The sequence below is a fragment of the Apodemus sylvaticus genome, chromosome 11 (genome assembly GCF_947179515.1).
Source record: "Apodemus sylvaticus chromosome 11, mApoSyl1.1, whole genome shotgun sequence".
NCBI lineage: Eukaryota > Metazoa > Chordata > Mammalia > Rodentia > Muridae > Apodemus > Apodemus sylvaticus.
In genome coordinates this window covers 72998522-73022393 of record NC_067482.1, presented here as the reverse complement: position 1 = coordinate 73022393, position 23872 = coordinate 72998522, and the positions used below count along the sequence as shown (strand labels likewise).

Sequence of the window (23872 nt, the reverse complement as noted above, 5' to 3'; positions counted from 1 at the left end):
CAAAGTGACTTCTGCCAGGAGGGATTCTCTCCCCCATCCCCATACTGTTAGTGCTGACTTAAGGGTTGAGTTCTTCAATCTTCAATCTTCAGTTTTTTCTGCTGTCTTACTCTCACATTTTTTTGGATGTTACCTGTTTCACTTTCTCTTCTGTAACCATGGTCCTGTCCTGGTCCCTGGCAGAGCCTTCCGACACAGTTTGACTCATGGTGCACACAAGTTCAAGAGTTAATGAAATGTGTTTGATTAATTTATTACAGAGCGCTGCCTCAAGTTAAAACAGTTTTGCTCTGTGGAAAATTCTTTCTGTTCAAAAGAAGGTCCTTATTTCTAAGAGCAGAGCTCTGATTTTAATTAAATAACATTTTCTGCAATTTTTTTTCTAAAAGCTTAAGACTAATTTCTATGGTTACTAGGGATATAAATCTCTAGATTGCTTTAAAACAAAGATTTGTGTTCAGGAGAGAGTTGACAGCTCCCTTTAAGAGAAGCTATTACTTAATTTTACTTTCCTAAGTTTAAACACATAAAAATATTTGTAATGATACCCCAAAGGCATCATAAAAATGTAAAATAATTGTACTCTAAAATATCTAAAATTACAGGAAATAGGCCTCATTTTAAAAAATGAACTAGAATTCATGGCTAGGGAACTAGGGTGTGACACACTTCAAAACCAGGTCTCTTATTAGAAGTTTTTTTTTAATTATTAAAAAATATTTTGTTAATTGTACAGACCTTAAAATATGTCTGTTCAGTTGGGAAATAATTCTTTTTAGTTTTGTTACTTTCAATTTGTTCTACTGTGTGGATGCCTTAGTCTTCTGTGAGATAAGTCATCTGTGTATAGAATTATGGGGAGCCCTGGGTTTGTGTCTGATTCTGAATTAGCCTATTCTAAGTATTGTTGACAAAGGGCCCATGCTACGGGCACCAACCCTGCTGCCGCATTTCTCTCCCAAGGCGTCCTTTCTCTTTCAGTGCATAGTGGGAGCTAATAAACAGCTCTGCTTAGAGGTGTGTTATATTTTAATAAGCACTCTATGAAATGTTTGGTAGAAAGACTGCAAAAATATTTTCCACTCTTTAATAAATAAAGCTAATCCTTTCCTTCTTTCCCATATGATATTGTGTTTTTTCTCTTACTGTTTTTGTTTACCAAAATGTTAGCTGGGCCATATATAATAAAACAGCCCCATTTCATTAAGAAAGCGACATATGACTTGTACAGTGCTTATGCTGAAGACTGGGTATTCTACGCAAGACGCTCCGGGCCGGGAATGCTTTGCATTAGTTCCCATTTATATTTTCACAGCAAAATGGGGGAAAGAAACTCAGTACCTTCTTTTTTTTTTTTTTTTTTTTTTAAGAGACAAGAAAATGAAGTTGACTGTGGGTATTGAAATGCTGTGAGCTGCATATTTGAACCGACATAAACATCAATCTTTGCAAATGTACAAGGAATCAGCTTTTATCTTTCAAGCAAAGCATTTCCCATAGTTTTTGTGGGTTTTTATTTAAGATGGGAAAACTTTGGAAGTTTGTGTGAAAGTATAAATAAATTTAGGAAAGTCATGATTAGAGTTTGATAGTAAACACTCAGCAGCAAATTGGGAAAGTCTATTAAAGTCAGATGTAGCTTTTAATAATGTTTGCTCAAAAAGTTACTCTAAAGAAGAGAGAAACAGTGACTTATGCGGGTTTGGAACAAAGGCTTGGCCGTGGTTCAGAATAAAAGTTGAATTCAAATTTTCTACATGAGGTTTCTGGTGTTTTAAAGAGCCTTAATGATTGTTACAGGATCTCCACAATGCCCTTTCCTAATTTTAATAAGTACCGAAATCACTTGTATATCCATACGTGTGTGTGTGTGTGTGTGTGTGTGTGTGTGTGTGTGTGTTCCAGTTTAAAGACAAAACAATTTCCAATAAAATTTAACTTTTTTCCCCCTGAAATAAGCCTGTGTGGAGGTTCGCAATTTTGAGATGAGGGAAAAAGTAAATGTGTTTTGTTTAGTTATTAAAATGTCCTAAATAAAATACAGATATATAGATATAAATAAAAATAAAATTTTAAACTTCGGATTTGTTTCAAGTTCCAAATTTGCTGCGAGCTTGATCTGGAAGCCAGTCCACCTTCTGCCCCTTGCTTGTGCTCTCAGGCTGGGGAAGCTGCTGCATTTCCCCAGGGTAACTCCACAGAGTAGGACCCGCAGCATGCCGTGCCAGTCGGCACACGGGGCGTGAGATAGTGCTCAGGCTAGCATCCGGTCAGAGCCGGTTGACGGGGCTTAAAAACCGTGTGGCTCTTCTTTCTCTGAAACAGGAGTGTGATCCTTAAAGTGTGTGTGCTTATTGTTGAGGGCTTATTGTTGGTGCTACATTTTGATAAGTTTTATTGCTAACAAATTGAGACATGATTTTAAAGTGAAATTCTTTGTTATAAGAATAGAAATGTTTGCATTTGTATTCTTTTAAACATCTTAGTCATCTGAAAAAAATTGCTCAAGAAAGTACAAACTTGTCTTTACTCAGTTTACTGTGAAAGCTTTTACGCATAAGTTTAAATATTAAAAAATCTAAGTAGAGACTTTAAATAGTTTGTGTTCCAGTAAAATCATTCTTGAAAGTACAGGATTTGAGTCTCGTAGTTAAGGTCTAGTGTATACCTTTACTTTCTTAGCTGTTCTACTCCACCCTAGAAAGCTATGTCAGGAGCCAAGTAGTCTATACTGTTTGAACATTTAAGTAAACTCATTTTTATCAGGCAAGTCTTCACTTTGTAACATTTAGCAGTTGTTAGTTTGCCGTAGTTACTTAAGTTCTAGAAACCATGGGTTTGTTTTTGTTTTTACATTTCCACTTTTTCAAAGAAAATGTATTAGAACGTTTTGTAACTTATCCCTTGAAACAGAACTTACTGCAATGTGTGTGAGAGAGACCATAACAGGGAAAGGAATCTTTTTTTTTTTTTTTTTTAGGACAGAGAATGATTAGGCAAGGCCCTGGATTTCCATGGAATGCCGGCATCGGTGCTGTTGGCAGAGGCCAGCATACTCGGCATTTCATTTCCATTCACTCAGCTGAATGAGGACCGTGGAGCCAGGCTGTGGATCTTGTTACCAAACCCTCTCTCCAGAGAGAAAGTGCTTGCTCCTCCTTTGCTTGCATTTTGCTAAAGAAGTAGGCTAGTGCAGAGCAGAGCTCTTCTGTTATCAGAACAGGGTTTCTGTTGAGTGTGAATGATTGGCATCTGTCAGGCAGCAGAGACAGTGCATGCCTGTCCCCCCTCTGCACTGCTCACAGTTGCTTTTGCTGGTCCCTTGCTGATGTGAAGCAGAAACTGAACAAGGTAACAGTTTTGATGGTGAGATTAGAGGTAGCCAGGCAGACTGTCTCCTGGCTTTTAGAGACCCTCATAAGCTCAGGCCACCCCCTCCCCTTGTTTAGATATTATTTGCTCTTTTGAGTTTCGGATTACAGGAGCAATTGATCTGCATGACCTATCTTGAGAACTTTAACTTTGCAGTGGAAACTTAAACCAAATGTGTATCCTCAAGAGACAAATCATCTTAGGACCAGGCTGCTGTCACTTTGATGTACTGTGCTGCTTGTAGCGACCCATGCGGTAGAGAGCGCCACCTAGTGAATGCAACTTGTAGTTGCTACTGTGGGTGATGAAAGGCTAGAAAATTGGTCTAATGCTTGTTCTTGGCTCATAAAGGAATGAGTTTTTATGTTGTTCTTAGCAAATAAATTTAACTTGTGGCCAGAATTCTAAGAGAATGAGATGGAGAGTATTTGAATCTTATCTGTGGTTTTCCCACTTAGATTTTAATAATTTAATAATGTTTATTATTGCTGTTTACACATAGTTCCTCCCCTACTATTGTGATCTATGTTTGGTGTGTGTGTGTGTGTGTGTGTGTGTGTGTGTGTGTGTGTGTGTGCGTAGCAGTCTTTAGTCTTCAAGGACTTCATGGACCAGATAAACCCATTCTGTTGCTGCAGATTCCCTTTGTCCCGAGGATGAGGATGAACTATTGATCACAAGTTGGCTCTGAGGTCATGTGCCTCTGGTGTATGCTAATATGTTTACAGTAACCATGAAAAAGTCATATTTTTAAAACCCATTTATACGTTGTAACTGCCAATTAACTTTTTAATGCTTTTTTTTTTAATGGCAAGTTCTTGATAAAATAGCTCTCTCTCTGATTTGTTGAATAATTATAGACATTTGTTGAGCTGAAACTATGCTAGGCTTTCATAATTCAAAGTGAACAAGGCACTGTTCTTCTGAGCTTTTTAATCCTTGACACCATGTAGGATGAGCTGTAATGGATATTGGATGCTTATCTGCTAAGTATTTTCTACTGTGGATAGGAAAAATACCTTTAGCAAATGTTTTTGAAGAAACTATTTTACTGGTTAAGTAAAACCAGTGACTGGTTTTTATGAACTTGGTGCAGGGCAGTAGTAGTAGGCAACATAGCAGCTTCTTTCTGCCTTGTCTTTTGGGCTCAAGTTTATTCCACAGAGTCCAAGCTTGGAAATACATGGCAAAGAATTCAAAACAGCAAGATGTTCATTCTGGGCTTGATTCTGGAGTCTGGATCCTGGCTTTCCCATTCACTAGCTATATAACCTTGACAGGTCTCCTCATCTGTGCCGGGTAGTAAATGTGATCATCAGTGCAGGGTCTCTTTCACAAGAGCAGGGCAAGTAATGACTATGCATGGAGGTCAGGATGAGCAATGAGCCCCGGGACAAGTGTGTGGGCAGTCTAGAGGGGATGCAGCAGGAAGAGAGAGGCCTTGAGGGCAGAGGAAAGATTCTCAGGAGATTGTACTGGGCAGGACAGGCTGGTTGGTGTGTGCAGCCCGTAGAAATTTGCCTGGCAAAAGCCCGTTGTCTACTTGCTGTGGAGGGTCTTGAACTATGGGGCTGTTGGTTTGGTTTCTCAGGGCCTCATCAGGAAGGGTTTCTTACCTCATCACTTGCAACACTACCATGAAGTGTACAAGGCTATCCTTAGCATGACTCCCAAGGCTAGTATCCATAGTAACCAGGGCCTCTGCTCCATGCCTGAAGGGGCCAATCTGTGCCTTTACTTAGAATGGCTAAGCTGCTCTGAGGTTCATGTCATTGTAGTTGTGTGTTCTGGTCATCTTATACTCTGTTCAGTAGAATTACAAGAGACAATTGTTTTTACTGAACTTCTGCATTTGGCTCAACTGACAGAACAAACCAAAATGGAGTCATTCATGCTAAATGCTGCTGAATCAAACGAACATTTTAGTGAAGATAAGTGTTTGTTTCTTTGGATGCAGGAGATACTAGTTTATCTGAGTTAGCATGACAAGGTGACTCCAAAAGCAGTGCCAAAAGGCTCAGTGTTGGTTGACCCAGACCTATAGCTCAGGCTTCTGTTGCTGCCCTGCCAAAGCCCATTGTCTTACTGAGGAGAGTAGAGGCCAGCTCTCCTTGAATAGCAGGCCAAACCAATGGAATCTGGGGCATGCACATGGGTTTTGTGTGTGCATGTGTGCATGTGTTTGCGAACAGTTTCCTTTTCCCTTTTCCCAGTCCTGGGCACTGAACCCAGGGTCTTGTACTTGTGAGGCAGATGCTTTGCCACTGAACTAAATTGCTGCCTGGGTCTCTGGAGTGCCAGGATCACAGGTATGTGTGGCCATGATGAGCCCCCAAGTTCTTTGTTGATTTTTTTGTTAAAATATAATTACAACATTGATACTTTTTAATTATAGTTGTTTTCAGTGGCAAAGTGGTCAGAATTACAAATGGCAAGAGGCCAGGAAAAAGCATGAATGTAATGAAGACAGAATTTATCAGCAACACTCTTGGGAAAGTCATCTTAGCTGATATAAGGTCAGCCTGACTCAGTGGCTCAGGGGAGGGCGTTCCGAAGTGTCATCAGTAGGAACACTAAGCCCAGACATGGAAGGCGGAAGTTCCTGCAACACAAGTTTTCCAGTCTATTCTGGATGTTACAGTGATTTGTGAGGCTCCTGATCTATATATTTAAGATAATAAATGTGGCCAGAATCCACATATATTATGTCAGGTAAATAATCATGAGAATTCTGAGAGTGTTTAGCCTAGAGAAAGGGAATACAATACCCATTTTTTTTCCAGCCCTGAACATTGAGCATGGGACCTACTATATGCTAGGTATCTATCTGCCACCTAGCCGTGCTTCAGCTCACTGAACTTGATTGAGAGGAAAAATTATGTTTTCTGTTTGAAATGGAATAACTTCCCAAGAGGAACTAGACTCCTTATGTGCTGTTCTTCACAATTAGGTCTCTCCCAGCACTTTCTAGGCCTGAGGATCCAGGCAGTGGACAGTCAGTGTCTTCTTTATGCTTTGGTACTATGCAGCTTCTGCTAAGCAAATAGAAAGGTCTAGCAAAGTAGCAGTGCCTGAGCTTTGGAGGACCCAGAGTGCACTAACCGTCACCAGAGAGATGCAGTGGGGGTCTTTAGAGAATGGAGGTGAAACTCCTCTGTCCTGAGAGCATGTGGGGAGTGGAGGTAGTCTGCAGTTTGCCTTATGGCAGGTACTGCCTCAGATCCGTATGGCTGATGCTGGGGGTGGGGGGGTTGCCCTCTGTCTCTGCTATATAGCACTAAGGCCTTTTGTTTGGTGTTCACACTAAGAACACAGCATGTTTGTTTTCTGGGGGCTGTTTGTTTTGTTTGGGGGTCAAGAACTTACTAATAGGAAGGAAGCTTAACAACTTTTCAGGTTGTTAAGTCAGCCGCTAGTTCCCTGAGCTCTAGGTCACCTCCCACAGAACACACTACTCATCTTTGTTCAGTTTCAGCCAGCCCTACTGTCTGCCATTCAAGACTCTGGGAAGGTACAAGGGTGAGACTAGAAAAAGTAATCTCTGGTATACATTCTGTCTGTTTCATAGAAGATGCATTGAATTCTGGGAGCCATTCTCTAGTTAGAACAAACTGGTTCTCAGTCAGAGTCCAGACCAAAGCTCCCAGACCAACAGCACTTTACACACAGCCCATGAGGATCAGGTTCAGTCAGCTGGCACCAGGAAGACTTTCGAAGACACAGAGGGAGGAGAATCACAGTGCCACACGTAGAGCCCTGTGGACCCAGGAACTTTGAGTAGTCAGTGATGAGAAAGACAAGGCTATGAGCAGGAGCCTGCTGAGAGTCAGGCACTGAGGTGTAGGAAGGGGCCAGCTCCTATAGCAGATGCTTAGCAAGGTGAGTGGGCAGAACTCACAGGTATGGTTTACTGGTGGGCATAATGGAAGCCTGTGATTTTCTGATTTGGGACTTGAAAGCGAGGGAAAGGGTATCAAGTCTTTAGGGTGATGGGACAACTAACTGTGAGTGAGCCACGAGCCAGAATAGAGTGGAGTGGTTGCTCTAGCGTCTCTCCAGGGCGTGCTTCTTTTGATGCAGTAGTGAAGTGTCCAGAAGACAACTGGAACGTAGAGAGAGGTGGGTCTGAGTGGATGCTTTATGGACTTGTGAATAAAGTTGTGATCGGAATGGGTAGACCCAATGGAAAGTGTCCAGCCAAGTGCTGACCTCTGGAAGCAGATTCTACAGCTTAGTGCAAGCAGAGGGGCAGCCCTCGATGGTAGCCATGCTGAGACTGGACCTGAGGGCAGGAGGTGTGCTGTGAGGACTGTAATGGAACCACCCAGAAGCCTCTAGTGCAGTAGTTCTCAACCTTGTTAATTTTGTGACCCTTTAACACAATTCCTCATGCTATGGTAACCCCAGCCATAAAATGTTTTTCATTTCAACTTTATAACTCTAATTTTGCTACTGTTATGAATTGCAATACACAGAATATCTGATATGTGACCCCTGTTGAAAGGGTTGTTTGACCCCCAAAGGGGCAAGTCACAGGTTGAGAACTGCTGCTCTAGAGACTGCCACCCCTCCAGACTCTGCCTAGTGAGCTTACTAGGAGAAAGTGGAAGGAGGTAGGCCAAGGCCAGAATACTTGCTTACTCAATAGTTGTTGGAAGAAAAAAACCTGTTATAGACTGCTCCTAATGAGCCAGCTATCAGAGCACAGTGGACAGGCAGGGCAGAGCCAGACTCTATAGGTGACTTGTCTCCGAGCTGGAAGCTTCTCTCCTGGGATCTAATCTCCCAAGGTGACTTCAGCAGGGTCCATGCACTCCAAAGGCATTTAGTAATTGGTGGTGATTTCCTTTTCAGTTAAGACTGACATTAGACCAGGGAACCAATCCTAGTGAAAATCACTCTAGTTTCTCAGAAGCTGGCAAGCTCTCATACACAGCATCAGCCCTTCTGGCCATGCTGCACACTAACTGACAAGGCAAGCTGTGTTCACTGGTGGAATGAAAAATAAATAACTAATGCTTTTGTGCTAAGGGGACTTTTTACAATATGCCAGGGGATCCTACTGGAATCTTTTTAATCTTGAACAATGCTGGCTTCTTTCAGAGGCAGATTATGCAGATCGCTACTTAGCTTTCTGAGCTCCATCAAGTCTTTGTTGGTAGTATTGTGTGTGCCTGCACAGCAGAGTTCCTACCTTCTTGGGCAGGGAGAAAGCTATCCGGAAAGACTCTGTCTACTGCTTTGAACTGCCCAGCAGCAGCAGCAGAGCCGCCACTCTGATGAATCCCACTATTTGGCTTTTCTTTTAGTTTATCTTGCTTTCGGTGATTTGCAGAGTACAGAGCAGCAGATAGCCAGGCTGTTCAGGAGGTGACACGTAAACAAAGCTGGGGCTGCCCAGTGTCAGATGGCAGCCACCGGCCTCTAAGCACCTTCTAAGCACCTTCTGTGTCCACTCTGCCCAATGCCATATTGTAAGAACTTTCTAAACTCACCCAGAGTCCATGTGTAGGTGTTAAACAGTGTCCTTTAAATTTCAACCAGTGCATAAAAGTTAACTTGAAGGAATTCTTTGATCCCAAACTAAAAGAATGAACCAGAAAAGTTTAAAAGCCCTTGGGGGCAAACTGGTACTTTTGGATGAACTTCTGGTATTGCTGCTGCTTTAAGGCTCATGCTGCCATCTAGTGGATGGGGGAAAGTGTGCAGTGACTCCCTGAGAATTTTCCTACTCTGTCTTCTTGAATAAAAATAAAAGTCAGTGTGTTCCTCTTTCTCCACATCCTCGCCAACACCTGCTGTCTCCTGAGTTTTTAACCTTAGCCATTCTGACTGGTGTGAGGTGAAATCTCAGGGTTGTTTTGATTTGCATTTCCCTAATGGCTAATGATGTTGAACATTTCTTAAGCTGCTTCTCAGCCATCCGAATTTCTTCTGGTGAAAATTCTTTGTTTAGGTCTGTACTCCATTTTTTAGTAGGGTTATTTGGTTCCCTGGGGTCTAACTTGAGTTCTTTGTATATATTGGATATTAGCCCTCTATCAGATATAGGATTGGTGAAGATCTTTTCCCAATTTGTTGGTTGCCCTTTTGTCCTTTTGACTGTGTCCTTTGCCTTACAGAAACTTTGTAATTTTATGAGATCCCATTTGTCAATTCTTGATCTTAGAGCATAAGCTATTGGTGTTCTGTTCAGGAACTTTTCCCCTGTGCCTATGTCCTCAAGGATTTTCCCCAGTTTCTTTTCTATTAGTTTCAGTGTGATTGGTTTTATGTGGAAGTCCTTGTTCCACTTGGAGTTGAGCTTAGTACAAGGAGATAAGAACGGATCAATTTGCATTCTTCTGCATGCTGACCTCTAGTTGAACCAGCACCATTTGTTGAAAAGGCTATCTTTTTTCCACTGGATGTTTCCAGCTCCTTTGTCGAAGATCAAGTGACCATAGGTGTGTGGATTCATTTCTGGGTCTTCAATTCTATTCCATTGGTCCACTTGCCTGTCCCTGTGCCAATACCATGCAGTTTTTAACACTATTGCTCTGTAGTATTGCTTGAGGTCTGGTATACTAATTCCCCCAGAAGTTCTTTTACTGTGGAGAATAGTTTTAGCTATCCTGGGTTTTTTTTTTGTTATTTCAGATAAATTTGAGAATCGCTTTTTCTAACTCTGTGAAGAACTGATTTGGGATTTTGATGGGGATTGCATTGAATCTATATATGCTGGTGGGATTGTAAGATGGTACAACCACTATGGAAATCAGTCTGGCGGTTCCTAAGAAAACTGGACATGACACTTCCAGAGGACCCTGCTATACCTCTCCTGGGCATATACCCAGAGGATTCCCCACCATGCAATAAGGACACATGCTCCACTATGTTCATAGCAGCCTTATTTATAATATCCAGAAGCTGGAAAGAACCCAGATATCCCTCAATGGAGGAATGGATACTGAAAATGTGGTATATATACACAATGGAGTACTATTCAGCAATTAAAAACAATGAATTCATGAATTTTTTTAGACAAATGGATGGAACTGGAAAATATCATCCTAAGCGAGGTAACACAATCACAAAAGAATACACATGGAATGCGATCATTGATAAGTGGATATTAATTAGCCCTGAAGCTCTGAATACTGAAGATACAATTAACATATCAAATGATCCCCATGAAGAAGGAAGAAGAGGGCCCTAATCCTGGAAAGGCTTGATCCAGCATTGTAGGGGAGTACCAGGACAGAGAAAAGGGAGGGGGAAAGATAGGAGAATGGATGGAGAGAAGAGGACTTATGGGACATGTGGGAAGGGAGGAACTGGGAAAGAGGAAAGCTTTTTGATTGTAAACAAAGAATATAGAAAATAAAAATATATATTAAAAAAATGTTAAAATAAACGAGAAAAAAAACAAAAAGTCAGTGTGAAGGACTAAATTGAAGAGCTGGGAATGATGGCCATACCTTTAATCCTTCTTGGGAGGAAAGACAAGCATATTCCTCCTGTCACAGGCTAATCAAAAGAATCACTTCATCAAATCTTATATGTTGTGTGATAGACCATGCTTGTGCAGCTTATAATTTTTCCCCAACAGACTTAACAGTGAGGTTTTATGATACAACTTGGATAAGAAATAGGAAGAAAATGAGAAATCAGCTGTGGTAACTAGGAACCATGCCCAGTATAGACTCAGACCTGATCTTGAGCCTGAGCTCTGTATACTGAGTATCTGACCTGAAATGTGTTATCGGAACAGTGGCAATCAGCGCAAATGGCAGGGCCCTTGGAACAAGAAAGAGACTGTGTTTGAAGGTGGATGCCAAGTAGGTGCCACTGCTCAGTGTTGGACAGACTCCATCAGTGTTTGTTAAACTCACTTGTTTATCTTTGTGCTTTATAAGTGACCTAGAGCACCTTTCTCACCTGCATTTGTAGGATAGTCAGGACTGTATGGGAAGCTGAACTAACCTTTCCACACATCTCCAGACAGATGTGATATGTTGTCAGTGAGTGTGCTGGTCATCTGTAGTGCCTCCTGTGCATAGAAATGTGAGAACTACTGTGCAGGCCTCCTGGGCAGCTCATGATGAATCTGAAAAGAGAAGTGTATAAAAGCTAAGTCAGCATTTACCAGCATGCCCATGGGAGGTGTACAGAACAAAGTGAAATCCTCCTGAGTTGGTCTTTACAGAAAACCTTACAGAGAAATGAAAGCTCAGCAGATCTGTCAGCAGGAGCACAAAGGCAAAAGTCAAGGTCTGCGTAAGCAGTAATCACAGGGCCCAAGCAAGCCACTGCCAGCTAGTCACTCTTCCTCTCAGAACACTCGTCCCAAAGGACATACATTGGTGCTCTCAAATGGTTTGGTGTGGCTTCTGGTACCGTCAATAGAACCAGGGCCTGAAGGATCCTAGATGAAGGCTCGCATGCCTAGGCCACACTATATGGTATAAAAAGTTGAGGGTGAAGCTGAAAGGGGGATGGGTAGAATCAGGAAGCACTTCATCTGACCATGCCCTGCAGCTAGGAGGAGCCTGGAGCCTTCCAGCAAGCAGTTCCAGAGTAGGCCTTTAAAAAAAATCTTGAAGTCATCCATCTCACAGTAAGAGTTACACAGCCCCTTGCTTCTTGCTCATCTGTGAGGTACCTGTGAAGAGGGTAGGCATCCATTGTCCAAATCTCATCGTTAGATCTCTAACTATACTGCTCCCACAAGCCCTGATTCTATATCTACAACTTCAGCCTCTCAGGATCCATCCCCTACAACACCCGAGAAAAGAAACTATTGTCTGGGAATACACTCAAAAAGATACTATTTCTTATTGGGCTCATGGTGTGTACTTTTTGGTGTAGTCTGTACTTCCCTCAGCATCTTTACCTAGCGTCGTAAGTCGCCATAGTCAGAGGAAGAAGCAGCCATCGGTAGGAGAACAAGACCCATGAGAGGCAGCACGACAGTGACTGAGGTCATAAACTCCAAGTTGGGTGCGGTGGCTCATGCCTGCCATCCCAGTGCTCCATATGAAAACAGGAGGACCGTGAGCTCAAGGCTGTCCTGAGCTACACAGCAAGACCTTGTTTTATCATACACCCTTCCCAGCAAAATTAGAAGCTAAGTTTCTGAGTTTGCAGCTTCAGAAACTCCTTGAAGCTATGCTCTGTTGTGTGGAAAATAGTGTGCTCGCTCAGTCTCCACCTGTCTATATAAAGTGTTTGGTGTCTTTTCAATTGTAGATTTCTCACATCGGGAAGCTGAGAGACTTTCTCCTGGAACACAGGAAGGAGTATATTAATGCCTACAGGTAAGTGGGTTCTTATTTCCATGACTTTGGTGGCTGTGCTGCTTTCTGTTGTACAGTCTGCTCCTTTTTTGTCCCCACTCTTAAGTCAGACTAAGTCAGTGTCCTTGTTTTCTCTCTGTTGCTGTGATATACCATGACCAAAGCAACTTGGGAAGGAAAGGGTTTATTGCATCTCACACTTCCATATCAAGGTCTGTGGTTAAGGGAAATCAAGATCCTGGAGGCAGGAAATGATGCACAAGCCACAGAGGAGCACAGGTCACTGGCTTGTTTCTGCTCATCCTACTTTCTTATGCACTCTGGACTACCTACCAGGGGACACCACATCAGTCACTAATGAAGAAAGTGGCCTATAGCCTTGCCTGCAGACAGTCTGATGGTGGCATCTTCTAAGTTAACAGTCTCTTCCCAAGTGACTCCAACTTCTGTCACATTGATAAATGCTCACTAGCACTTCAACTAGGCACTGGGAGGATATCTGCAGAGTAAAGCAGAGCACCACGGCATGTCTGTGCCAGCACACTAACTCTAGTCACATGGCACCAGCGGGCTCTCCCAGTCTCTGTGCCTCCGGGTTTTCTGCTTTGGAGCATTCTTGTGAACCTATTTCTAGCCCTTACCACTATGTCTGTCACTGGGTCATGCTTTCTTCTTCTCCTCCTCCTCTTCCTCCTCCTCCTCCTTTTTTTTTTTTTTTTTTTTTTTTTTTTTTTTTTTGCCAGTTCTCTTCCTGATGGCAGTCTATCTCCCTGACTTGCCCTTTGTTTCTATGGCACATCTCATGAGTGCTTTCCTCAGCCCCTCATATATTTATGGTTGCATTCCTGCTGGTGCTGAAGTTTCTAGTCAGTAGCCATTTGCTTACGTCACCATCTGAGTAGATCCACTGTGAAGATCCACTGCACTGGTACTGGCTCCTCTTCTCTTAAATCAAGCCTCCGAGATTCCTTTTACCATGCTGTGCCAGCCTTGCCAGCCTTGCTAGAAGGCTCCAGGTTCCTCCTAGCTGCAGGGCATGGTCAGATGAAGTGCTTCCTGATTCTACCCATCCCCCTTTCAGCTTCACCCTCAACTTTTTATATCATATAGTATCTGGACGGCAGAGAAGAGTCCAGGCACTGCTGAGGCTTTAAACTGTGTCCTCTCGTATCTCCCGCCCCACACAGATCTCTCCTATTAGTGTTTATTTTTCCATCATGAATCTTTATAACCCGAATCACAGTATGTGATTATTTAATCAGTCAATAGGTTTTTGTCACTTTGTAACTTTTGTGAGGTCAGAGACCTTATCAACCTCTCATTTATATTTCTATAATGCTTCAGCAGTGTGTTGCACTCCTCATCATTTCTCAGATAGCACGTGAGTGATCCCTCATATTTATGAGGCCCGTGACTAGCTCACTCACCGTGGGGGAGGGGGGCTGGCAGCGTCTTAAGAGACTTTGTTGTAGCAGTAGGAGGAGTGCTGCTGGCACTAGCAGGTGTGAGACAAAGGCATGCCAAGCATCATTCTGTGTACATCTCCTTCTATAGCTGCAGGGCAGCTGACATCAACCCTGAAGGGGCTGCCTCATCCCTGCTGGCTGTCCACATGTATGGGGCTCTGGGAGCACCTGCCCAGGGTCTTCTGAAATTGTAGATGCTTAGAGCACATCAGGAAATAAGGTAGAAATCTGTCTCTTCCTTATAAAGTCTGTATGCTGGAGGGTTGGCAAAGACTTTCTGGTGACAGGCAAAGGCACAGCAAGCCACGGGGTGGGTGTGCTAGGGATATTACCAGTTTTTATGTAGTGTGGTTAGGAGAGGCCCCTTGAGGCATCCTCCTAGTAGACTCCTCTGAAGCCTGAAATCCCTGGCAAGATCATGTCTGTCCTGCCTTGCCTCATTGTCCTTCCTTTCCATCAACTGCAGAGATGACAGTCCTACTTGTGCCCTCTACCCACCGCCGCCCCATCCCCAATCTTCTGAAATGAAGCAACGCACAAGATTCCCAGTGGTTTTAATGATATAACTCTCTCCTTCCCTTCCATTCACATATGTACCTGCTTCCTCCCTAAGCCACAGTTTTATGTCACTGCCTACTCTGGAATGAGGGTTAGCACCTCAGACTTTGTGGGCCATGTGTGCTTTCCGTCACATGTATTATTTGTGTGTTTTGCTTATTATCTTTGAAACACAGGAAACATTCTTAGCTTTTAGATCACACGAAACTGGACCTGAGGGCTGGATTTGGCTGTAGCTTGCCGGCCACTGGTGCATGCCCATCATCCTCACCATTTACTGTGCCAGACTCCTCTGAGAAGAGCTCTGCTGCCTTCTCTGTTCTCTCAGGTTTATACTCTGACTTGCTCATCATCAAATCCAGTGGCTTCTCTTGAGTTGTGTGCAAATGGTATAACAGAGAGCACACCTTCTAGTACACAAAACACTCATTTATTCTACTCTTTCTCTTTTATATTCTGTTATGCTGAATTATCATAATTCAGTTATCCATTTGTATAAGAAATAGATGTTTCCAGGAGCTGCTGTGACTGAACACCTTCTAAAGTCCTTGTAAACATAAATGTTCGTAAATAGCTAGGAGAGAGATTTCTAGGTCCTTCACATGGCAAATGTGTGTTTAGCCTTAAAACAAACTCCCAAGGCTGGGCTGAAGAGCTCAGTGGGCAATATTTCTGACTGTGGACTTGAATATTCAAAATCAGCTATGACGCAGTTTTGCAAGGCGATTTCACACAGCCTGCCACAACAGAGTTGTCAGTGGTCCACAGCCACGCCAGTGTCTGGTGTGGGCAGTCTTTCATTACAACCATTATTAGTATGAAATAGCATCTCATCATGCTTTAAATTAGCTCCTAAAATGTCTTACACCCTTGTCTTCATTACCGTGGGGTTGTCCACAGGACACTGATCCCACATCATAAAGGTGTTCAAGAGCCTCACAAAATGGCATAGTGTTCATATGCTGTGTGTGCTTACTGAAATCATCTCAGATGGCTAATGACATCCGGCCTGGGGCCAGTGCTCTTAAAATACTTCCTGCTGGAGCATATGGGAGGACAGAGCCCATGTACTGTCAGTGAGCACAGTCATTGCTCTGAAGTTCCAGTCTATGGAACCTTCCATTAGAATGCACTGCAAATGCATAGGACTAACTGTGTTTTCCCTTCCTCTGACTAGTCCAGGTTTTGTTTCTTTATCCTTAACTCATACCATAGAACTTTGCATGTTTTTTTGTCTCTGTTGTCTTATTTGTCTTTATTTTATATCTGAAAAGTACCATAAATATTGTGTTAGTCTGATTTTCATACCTGAGAAAGCAACTTAAACATAGAGATGATTTGTTCCTGATTGCATGTTTCAGGTCGAGTTCAGTTTGGTTTATTACTGTAGGCCTGGTATGGTAGAAAGTCATGGTAGAGAGTGTAGTGGGGCCAAGTTGTACACCTCTCAGCAGCCAAAAACTGAGGGAAATGGGACAGCTACCCCCTTCAAAGACATGTCTACTGACATGCTCCCTCCAGACAGGTGCCACTTGCCAGTAGCTCCTCGAAGCTGCTGTGGACTGACTCAGGACTCAGTAATAATCAGCTGGGGACCAGGCCTCCAAGAGAGGCCCTCGGGGGCCATGTCATAGTCAATTCTCTCCCCACACTGCCCTTGCTTGTCCGTCTGTGAGGTGCACTCCGCCTCCTAAGTACTCATGCATATTTTTCTCCTTTAGTCCTTGAATTCCCTCTCTCCGTTTTTACTGAGTGCCTGCCATGTGTCGCATTCTGTGCAAAGCCAAAGACAGACATTTGCTCCTTGTCACACAGGCAAGCAGGACTGTAAATAGGAGGGGTACTACAAAAAAGGGGGGGGGGGGAAGCAGGGATTTGGAAGACCCTGGTCTTGTCAGGGAACATGTCCTTGGAGAAGTGACATTTGAGCTGAGGCATAAAGGCAAAGGAGTTACTTAGTGACCAGAAGAGAAGGAATTGGTGTGTGAGGATCTGTACTAGCTGGCTCCTGGGAATAGTGTCTGTCCTGCTGTGAAAGAGTAGCAGTGCTGAGAGGAGCCTCCACTCAGTGTTGACCCCATAGCTAAGAGGCACTGGGCCTCCTAGAAAGAGAAGAATGTGTTTGGCCAGAATACCCAGAAGGGCTTCTGGCCTGGAGTCTTGTCATCAGCACACAGGAGCACTGTGGTGCAGGCATCTGGACCAGGTACAGGCATCTGGCCGCAGCGTGGTTTACTGTGAACTCACTATATCATCAGAATTTGGCCATGACATCACCAGGAGCCTCTGTCTTAGGCTGTGGCTCTGTCTCTACGAAACAAGTGTCTACACTTCAGTACTCTACTTTAAAAAAAAAAAAAAAAAAAGTCCTCTATACAAAATGGCAATAGTGCAATAGTTTACAAACATTCCTCAACAAAGAAACTCACATCCCAGGTGAATATAAGCAGTCCTAAACACTTCCCAAATTTAACAAGCAATTTTATACTTTTAAATGTCTTTCATTTTGGTGTTTCAAAATATCCTGAGACATCATCCTGATGCATAGTTCTGTTTTAAAGTCTGCTGTTAACTGGCTGATGAACACTAGATGGCAGTATAAAATTTTGTTTCTGAAGGTGTGCCCCTGTCTGTATCAGGTACTAATTCAATAGGTCACTCTCACAACTGAGGCTGCAGTCGCAGTTTTATAGACCTTTCATGAAAGCCTCTTGTCCTGCCATTGAGCCTCACACAGGCATGATGATCATTCCTGAGGCCTTCCAGACTTCCTAGATGTACATGGAGCACTGTGATTGTGTTGCCAACTGATGGAACCCTGAATCACCTAGGAAATAAGCCTCTGGGTACCTGTTGGGAGCTATCTGGATTAGGTTAACTGGGATTGTGAACTGGGCAAAATAGAAGGAGCTGAGCACCGGCTCTCATTGCTCCCCGAGTCCTGATTGTAGACACGGCATGGTCATCTGCTTCAGGCGTTTGCTGCCTTCCCTTCCCTTTCATAATGGAACCTTGAACTGAGACTTTCACTCTTGTGCTGCTTTTGTCACAGCAACAGGAAAAGAACTGAAGACAGGCTCCCCATAAAGCATCCCAGTACAAGAAGAGCAAGGATTCTTATATGCCCAGAGTAAGCCCATTTTCCAGGAAAAACTAAAACTATAAAGAGCATTGTGCTGAGGCTTGACTGTGTTGAGTGTAACTGCAAACGGGAAAACATGTTAACTGTTAATGCAAGATTCTGAAAGAGTAAAAAGAAGAGAAAGGACGGAGAGGTCCAGTTACAAGCCACTTTCGTTAGAAAGACAATAAAATCCTGAGGTTTCGTTCACACTAAACCATAAAGGCTCCTTGTTAATACTCCCATTGTCTGGAAAGCATCTGGTCAGGTAGATGATGAGTGCTATGGAAGGTGGCCTGGCTCAAGCCACCCCTAGCAAACGGTAAGAGTCTACAAAAAGCCATCTTATCTCTAAACTTCAGTGTCTCACTCCAGGCTGGGTCCTGCCCACTGCCTGTTTCTATACAGGCTATTAGCTAAGGTCAGTGTCAGATGTTTAAATGGTTGGAGATGAGACAAAAGAAGATAACGTTTGCCACATTTGAAGTGATGTGAAATTCCAGTTTCAGTGCTGTTGGGAGAATGGTTCTGTTATAGCGGAGTTTGAAGTCGATCATGACAAAGGAAGGGACATAGCAAGTTTCCAGGGTTCCCAGAACCGCACAACTGTTTGGCAATTTAGTTCAGCCAGCCACAGTTGGCAGAGCTTAACTTTAAGACTGTAGGTGAGTTGGTGTGTGATATTATGGTCCTAAGCTAGGCTCAGTCAGGTTAGTGCCACTGATCAATCATAGTCCCTGGCCCCCAGCTAGCACAACCTGGTCCCTTTGCTGGGAGAGAGTGGAACAGAGGGAGCCTCTGCTGTCTGTGGGCAGCCAGTCTAGGAATGAGGGTAAGATAGGCATCGGGGCTCGCTACATGCCCAGTTCCTTTGGCTGGAGTACCCACTCATCAGGGAAATTCCTACTCCTCTCTTGGGATGCAGGAGGGGGATTCCAGGGTTCACTCTGGGGAAGCCAATACACAGAGAAATGCCAGGACAGAGGAATAGGTGTCACCATACTGTGCTGTCCATGAAGATGGGGTACTCCATCTTCCCACCTACCCATCATCACTCCCACCAAGTTCTCCTTCCCTAACATTGTAGACCATTGCCAGCCTTTCAGCTTTACAGCCCTCCCTCCCAATGCAACGTACTGGCCTTGGCCTGCTTCTAGGAACAGTTTATAAGCAGTGTAATCACAGAATTGAAAGAGTATGGGTTGAAATACTGCCTTCAGACCATGAGGCTTTGTTAGGTTGACATAATTAGGAAGCTATAATTTTTTCCAGAATGTAGAGCTCAGACTTTATTGACCCATTTAATTTTTTTAATAATGGCATTTTACTAGAGCAGAACAGCATGCAGCCTAGTCAGCCTCTGGCTGGATCCTAGAATGACCTTAATTAAAATAATTTCTCTACTCTGTACCTTTTTCATAATACCCTGGCAAGAAAACAATGCCACTTGGGAAAACAACTTTGTTGGTTTCTGTTATTGTTACTAAAAGAGTAACAACACTGTCAGTTTCCAGTATCCAAGGTCATGGGGCTCTGTATAATGTATCTGAGGACTCCCCTCCTCCCTGAGTAATCAGTATTCTCAGATTAGCCTTTAGACCTTTGCTCTTACTGAGCTGGGCTCCTTAACTGGGAATATGGAGCCAGAGGATGTTAATCCAATGTTTGTGGAATCAGTGTTGTACAGGTCCACCTGGTAGCTGGTTGCATGTTCTTTGAGAAGCCAGCACCTTTCTGACTTGGGAATGGGAATGTTTGACCCTTTCACCTCACTACTCCCGGAAGAGCCATTCAGACTGCAGAGGAGGGACATGTGACAGAGCTTGCCCCTCATCACCTGGAAATAAGGAGTCACTTATTCAGACACCTGGGAACAAACTTTCCAGGAGAACCAGGGCTTGTAAGGTCCATGTGCAGCATGTATGGACAGTGAAGGAGCAGAAAAAGGCTGCTGAGCCTGGGTCAAGGGCCGGGGGTGAGATGGGCTGAGATGAGCCCAGAGAGCTCCTCAAGAACAGCCTTATTTATCCGAACAGGCTTTGCTCTTAGATGCCTTTGGAAGGCTTGGCAGGATCCAAATCTGTGAGAGCATCCATGTGGCTGGCGTGCCAGAGCAGATGAGGGGAGGGAGGATGGAGTCAGCTCCAGTCACAGACTGGGTGGGAGATGGTAGTGGATAGATTCTGAGGAATGTTTGAAGGTAACGCCTACAGGATATGTAGATAGATCTATACAAACTGAGGGAGGCAGTGGGAGCTAGGGGTGATGTCAGGGTTTGGGCCTGAGCAACAGGAAGGAATAGAGTCACTCCCAGCACAGCCTGGGGAAAGCTGCTGGAGAGCGTGTTTGAAGAGAGAAGTCAGGGGCTTGGTTTTCGACCCAAGTGCACTACAAGAAAGATGTGAGTAGGGCTGCCAAGGGGTCATTAGATGTCTCTGTCCAAGTTTAGTGACTTGTTCCTTGCACTGACTTGTAGCACTTCAGACTACCCATCATTCTTGAAGACCTTGTATTCTTCAGGATCGTAACTGCATAGTGAAGAGCCCTTGCCCTGGTCAGTCCTTCAGAGCACTGTGATGGTCCGAGGTCTGTCTTCACAGCATTGCTTTCTTTCTGCTGAGTCATTTGCCCTCAGTTCCCAATGCCTCCTGTGTTCCTTGTGTGTTCTGTTTCTTCTTGAGCACACAGGCCCAGATCTCAGGGTCTGAAGTATTGTCTACAATAGCCATTCTGTTCCAGGCACTTCTGCATCCCTGGTTCTTCCTTTTCGAACCTCCTGCCATCACCTAAACCTTGCCATTCTTCTCCCTCCTTTATGTCTGCCTCATTGAAACAGGAGCCTTCCTATGTAGCCCAGGCTAGCCTTGAGCTCTTAGTCCTCCTTCCTCCCTGGTCCTGGGTTCCAGGGGGTACTCTGCCACACCCAGCAGCTCCTTTCTGAAATGTAAGTTCTATAAAATTTTATCCTACCTCTACCCTTTATAGGTGCTAGGGAACAGAGAGATGAGAGAGGCTGGGCATGCAGCTAGCTCAGTAGAAAAACACTTTGTTGCCATACCTGAGGCTGTGGGTTCAGGCCCAGCATTAACTGGGGAAGAGGTGGTAACAATCAAATAAATAATACAAACAAATGGATGTGGAGATGAATAAGGCCCGATTCTTAGCTTAAGGTCAGTAGCCCCAGGCCTGACCGACCTTCTACCACTGTTCCATGTGACATGTCACCTCATCTCCCCTTTATCACACTTAGCCACGTAGGGACATTGGCTACAGAGTCCCTGAGCAGCTCTGGCAGTCACTAAGGGCAGCATTCCTACCTGTCGTGCGTTCCGGCCAGTTTGAAGTCCTCACCCTTCTCTTCTGCCTCCATTGTTATTCTTGCTTCCTTCAGCCATGCCCGCCTCTCAAGAATGAGTTTGTAGAGTCCTCTGTCCCCATCCACTGTACACACACATGCATGTGCACACACATGTACACACCTTAGTCTGAAGCCTCCAGCCTCACTGGCCATGGTGACACACACCTGTAACCCCAGCACTTGGGAGGGGGAACCAGGAGGTTCAGAATTCCAAGGCCATCTTCAGCTACCTAGTAAGACTGAGGCAAGGTTGACATACATGAGACCTGGATCCAAAAAACAAAAACAAAAAAGTATTCTAGGTATTGATGAAGTCTGAGACTCCGGAGCAGGCTGCCTTGGTCAGACCTCATCTCTGCTAATGACTGGCTATATGACCTTGACAAGTTAGAGGGCCTCTCTGTGCCTCAGTTGCTTCATTTGCAAAATGGCAATAAAATAGCACCTATTAGAAGAATGGTCAGTATCAGTGCTAATCAGTAGCCTGTATTGGGTGATAGAACATATCTATATACACAGCCCTGTCATTGTCTCCTGCTTGATAGTTTATTGAAAGCTGGATCTATATTCAGCTCCTGTGTGTAGCCTAGGCATTAACAATTTAATTTCATAATGTATATTCACCATGCATATTATATGCCCAGTATATCTCTAAAGTTGCTGTGAATCTAACATTCCTAGCAAAAACAAGGTTATAATCCAACTTTCCACATCCTTCAGCACATGACACAGTAAAGCATTTGCTATGGTTTTTGACTCTTTTTTACCCTCAGCTTGTGTCTGCTTATAAATAAAACTAATCAAGACAAGGTCATTCCTGTTTTGACTCTGAACTAGCTATTTCTTAATGTACCAGGCAACCAAGTCAGAAGGAGAAACATAGTCATTTAAACTTCTGAGCCAGGCAATAAATGTGCCTTTTTCACTTCCTCCACCTTTCTTCTGAAGTAAATTGACCAGTTCAAACTTGTACTGCATGTAGTCTTCACTAACTGAATCTACTATTTAGATGTCGTGACATCCATAACACAAGTATTTCTTTATATAGTCAAGGAAATAAAACTTGATATTTATATATGCAGATCCCATGAGAATAGTTTGGAATTATTTACAAGATGTTTAATCTGTTCAGAATAGTAATGATTTTGTTACTGTAACTTCAGTTGTGGCCTTGATAACTTAAGCCTGCTCTGCTTCAGATGCACACTGTGTGTCTCATGCTCTTTACACACAGTGGAGCAGCAGTGTGGGGAGTACGCTAGCTCCCCACATTGTAAGGCCCTAACTTTGGCCTGGCAGCTTTGGCTCAGTACCATTGTCTCCTTCCCCTCAGCCTGGGCTATTGAGATGTCTGTCTGTACACCAGATCCGCATCCTAGACATCTCCATTGCCTCCATACCCAGAAAGGCTGTATTGCCTGTCCAAACCTCTCCCATCTGTCACCTTCAACCCTCCACGGACACTGTACCTGGCCTTTCTAGTTCTCTTGGACAATGTCAATGGTTTCTCCATTGTGATTGAAATGCCTGGGTTAGGATTCTTCAGTCTTGAGGCAGTATGCTATGGAGAAACCATGCAAAGTACAAATGGCTTTGTCTATAGTCCTTCTGGAGTCATCCTGTTGGAGAAGCCAGCACTGGAAATGGAGGGGGGTGTCTGTGTTTGCGTTTAAGTAAGTGCCCACTGTAACACTATCTTAGGAGGAATGGTGCACCATGTGCCAGGCACATCAGTGTGGAGACACAGTGAGTGTGTGCCATGTGCTGCCTTCCCTGGGTGCCTGGTTGACACAGGACCAGCATAGCTGTCCCTTTCCTTACTTCATCTGCATGTGCCCAGGTGGGCAGTTGATGTTATATGTTCACTCAAATCATCACCCACAGGGTGGGGAATGTATCTGGCCTTCGTCTCCATCCGCTGTCAGGACATGCCTTATATTCTGTCTGTCCATCCCGGCACCTCATCTCACACTAACTGACCATGCTCCACTCTGAGCCCTACTGTCCACTCTGCTTCTTTGCTGATCTCTCCTGTAGCTGAATGCCTTTTGTGGAGATCAGAAACAAGCCTTGCTTGGTTTTGAACCCTAGCCTAGTACTTGTCCTAAGAGAGAATGAATGACTTGTGAGAGTCACATAAAGGAATCAGATGCATATAAAGCACTGAGCCTATGCCTGGCATATGCTCAGGGCTAGTCAGGCACTCTACTCTCTGCTACGTGCTTTTCCTGGGGAAGCAGACACAGGCACACAGTCCTTATTTCCATATAGCTTCAGAGGAGAAAAACAGACTTTTTGTTGTTGTTTGGGGGGAACAATAAATGCAGTGGAGAAAAGCAAAACAGGGTCAGAAGCAGATAGCCGCACGGCAGAAGCAGATAGCCGCATGGCAGAAGGAGGGTCAGAGGTGGGCGCAGTTCTGTCCCAAAGCAGAGAACAGAGGGCAGCTTTGGAGTGCAGGCACAATCATCTCCTGACCAGCATGGAAAAGTAATGTTGGCTGAGGACCATGGAGGCCATTGTTTCTGGAGTGAAGTCAGAGCCGCTTACCATAACAGTAGAAACCCTGTGGCCTGGGTCGCAGGTGGAAATAGCATGGCCAGGACTTTGTCTTCGGTCCTCATGGCTAGATGAACTGAGTGGAGATGGGGTGGTTTGCGCATCTGCATTACATGAGTGCCCTTTCAGGCCGCAGCATGTGAGCCTGCAGTTCAGCTAT

The 23872-nt window shown here is 44.1% G+C and overlaps 1 protein-coding gene across 2 annotated transcripts in view; it reads left to right on the top strand.

Moving 5' to 3' along the window:
- Positions 1 to 23872, top strand: part of Stx18 (syntaxin 18) — a 94411-nt gene that overhangs the window by 42630 nt on the left and 27909 nt on the right. For both annotated transcript variants that reach the window (XM_052198145.1, XM_052198146.1), the window contains one exon: positions 12604 to 12671. In XM_052198145.1, the coding sequence (XP_052054105.1) occupies positions 12604 to 12671 (68 nt within the window). The remainder of the gene's footprint in view (positions 1 to 12603; positions 12672 to 23872) is intronic.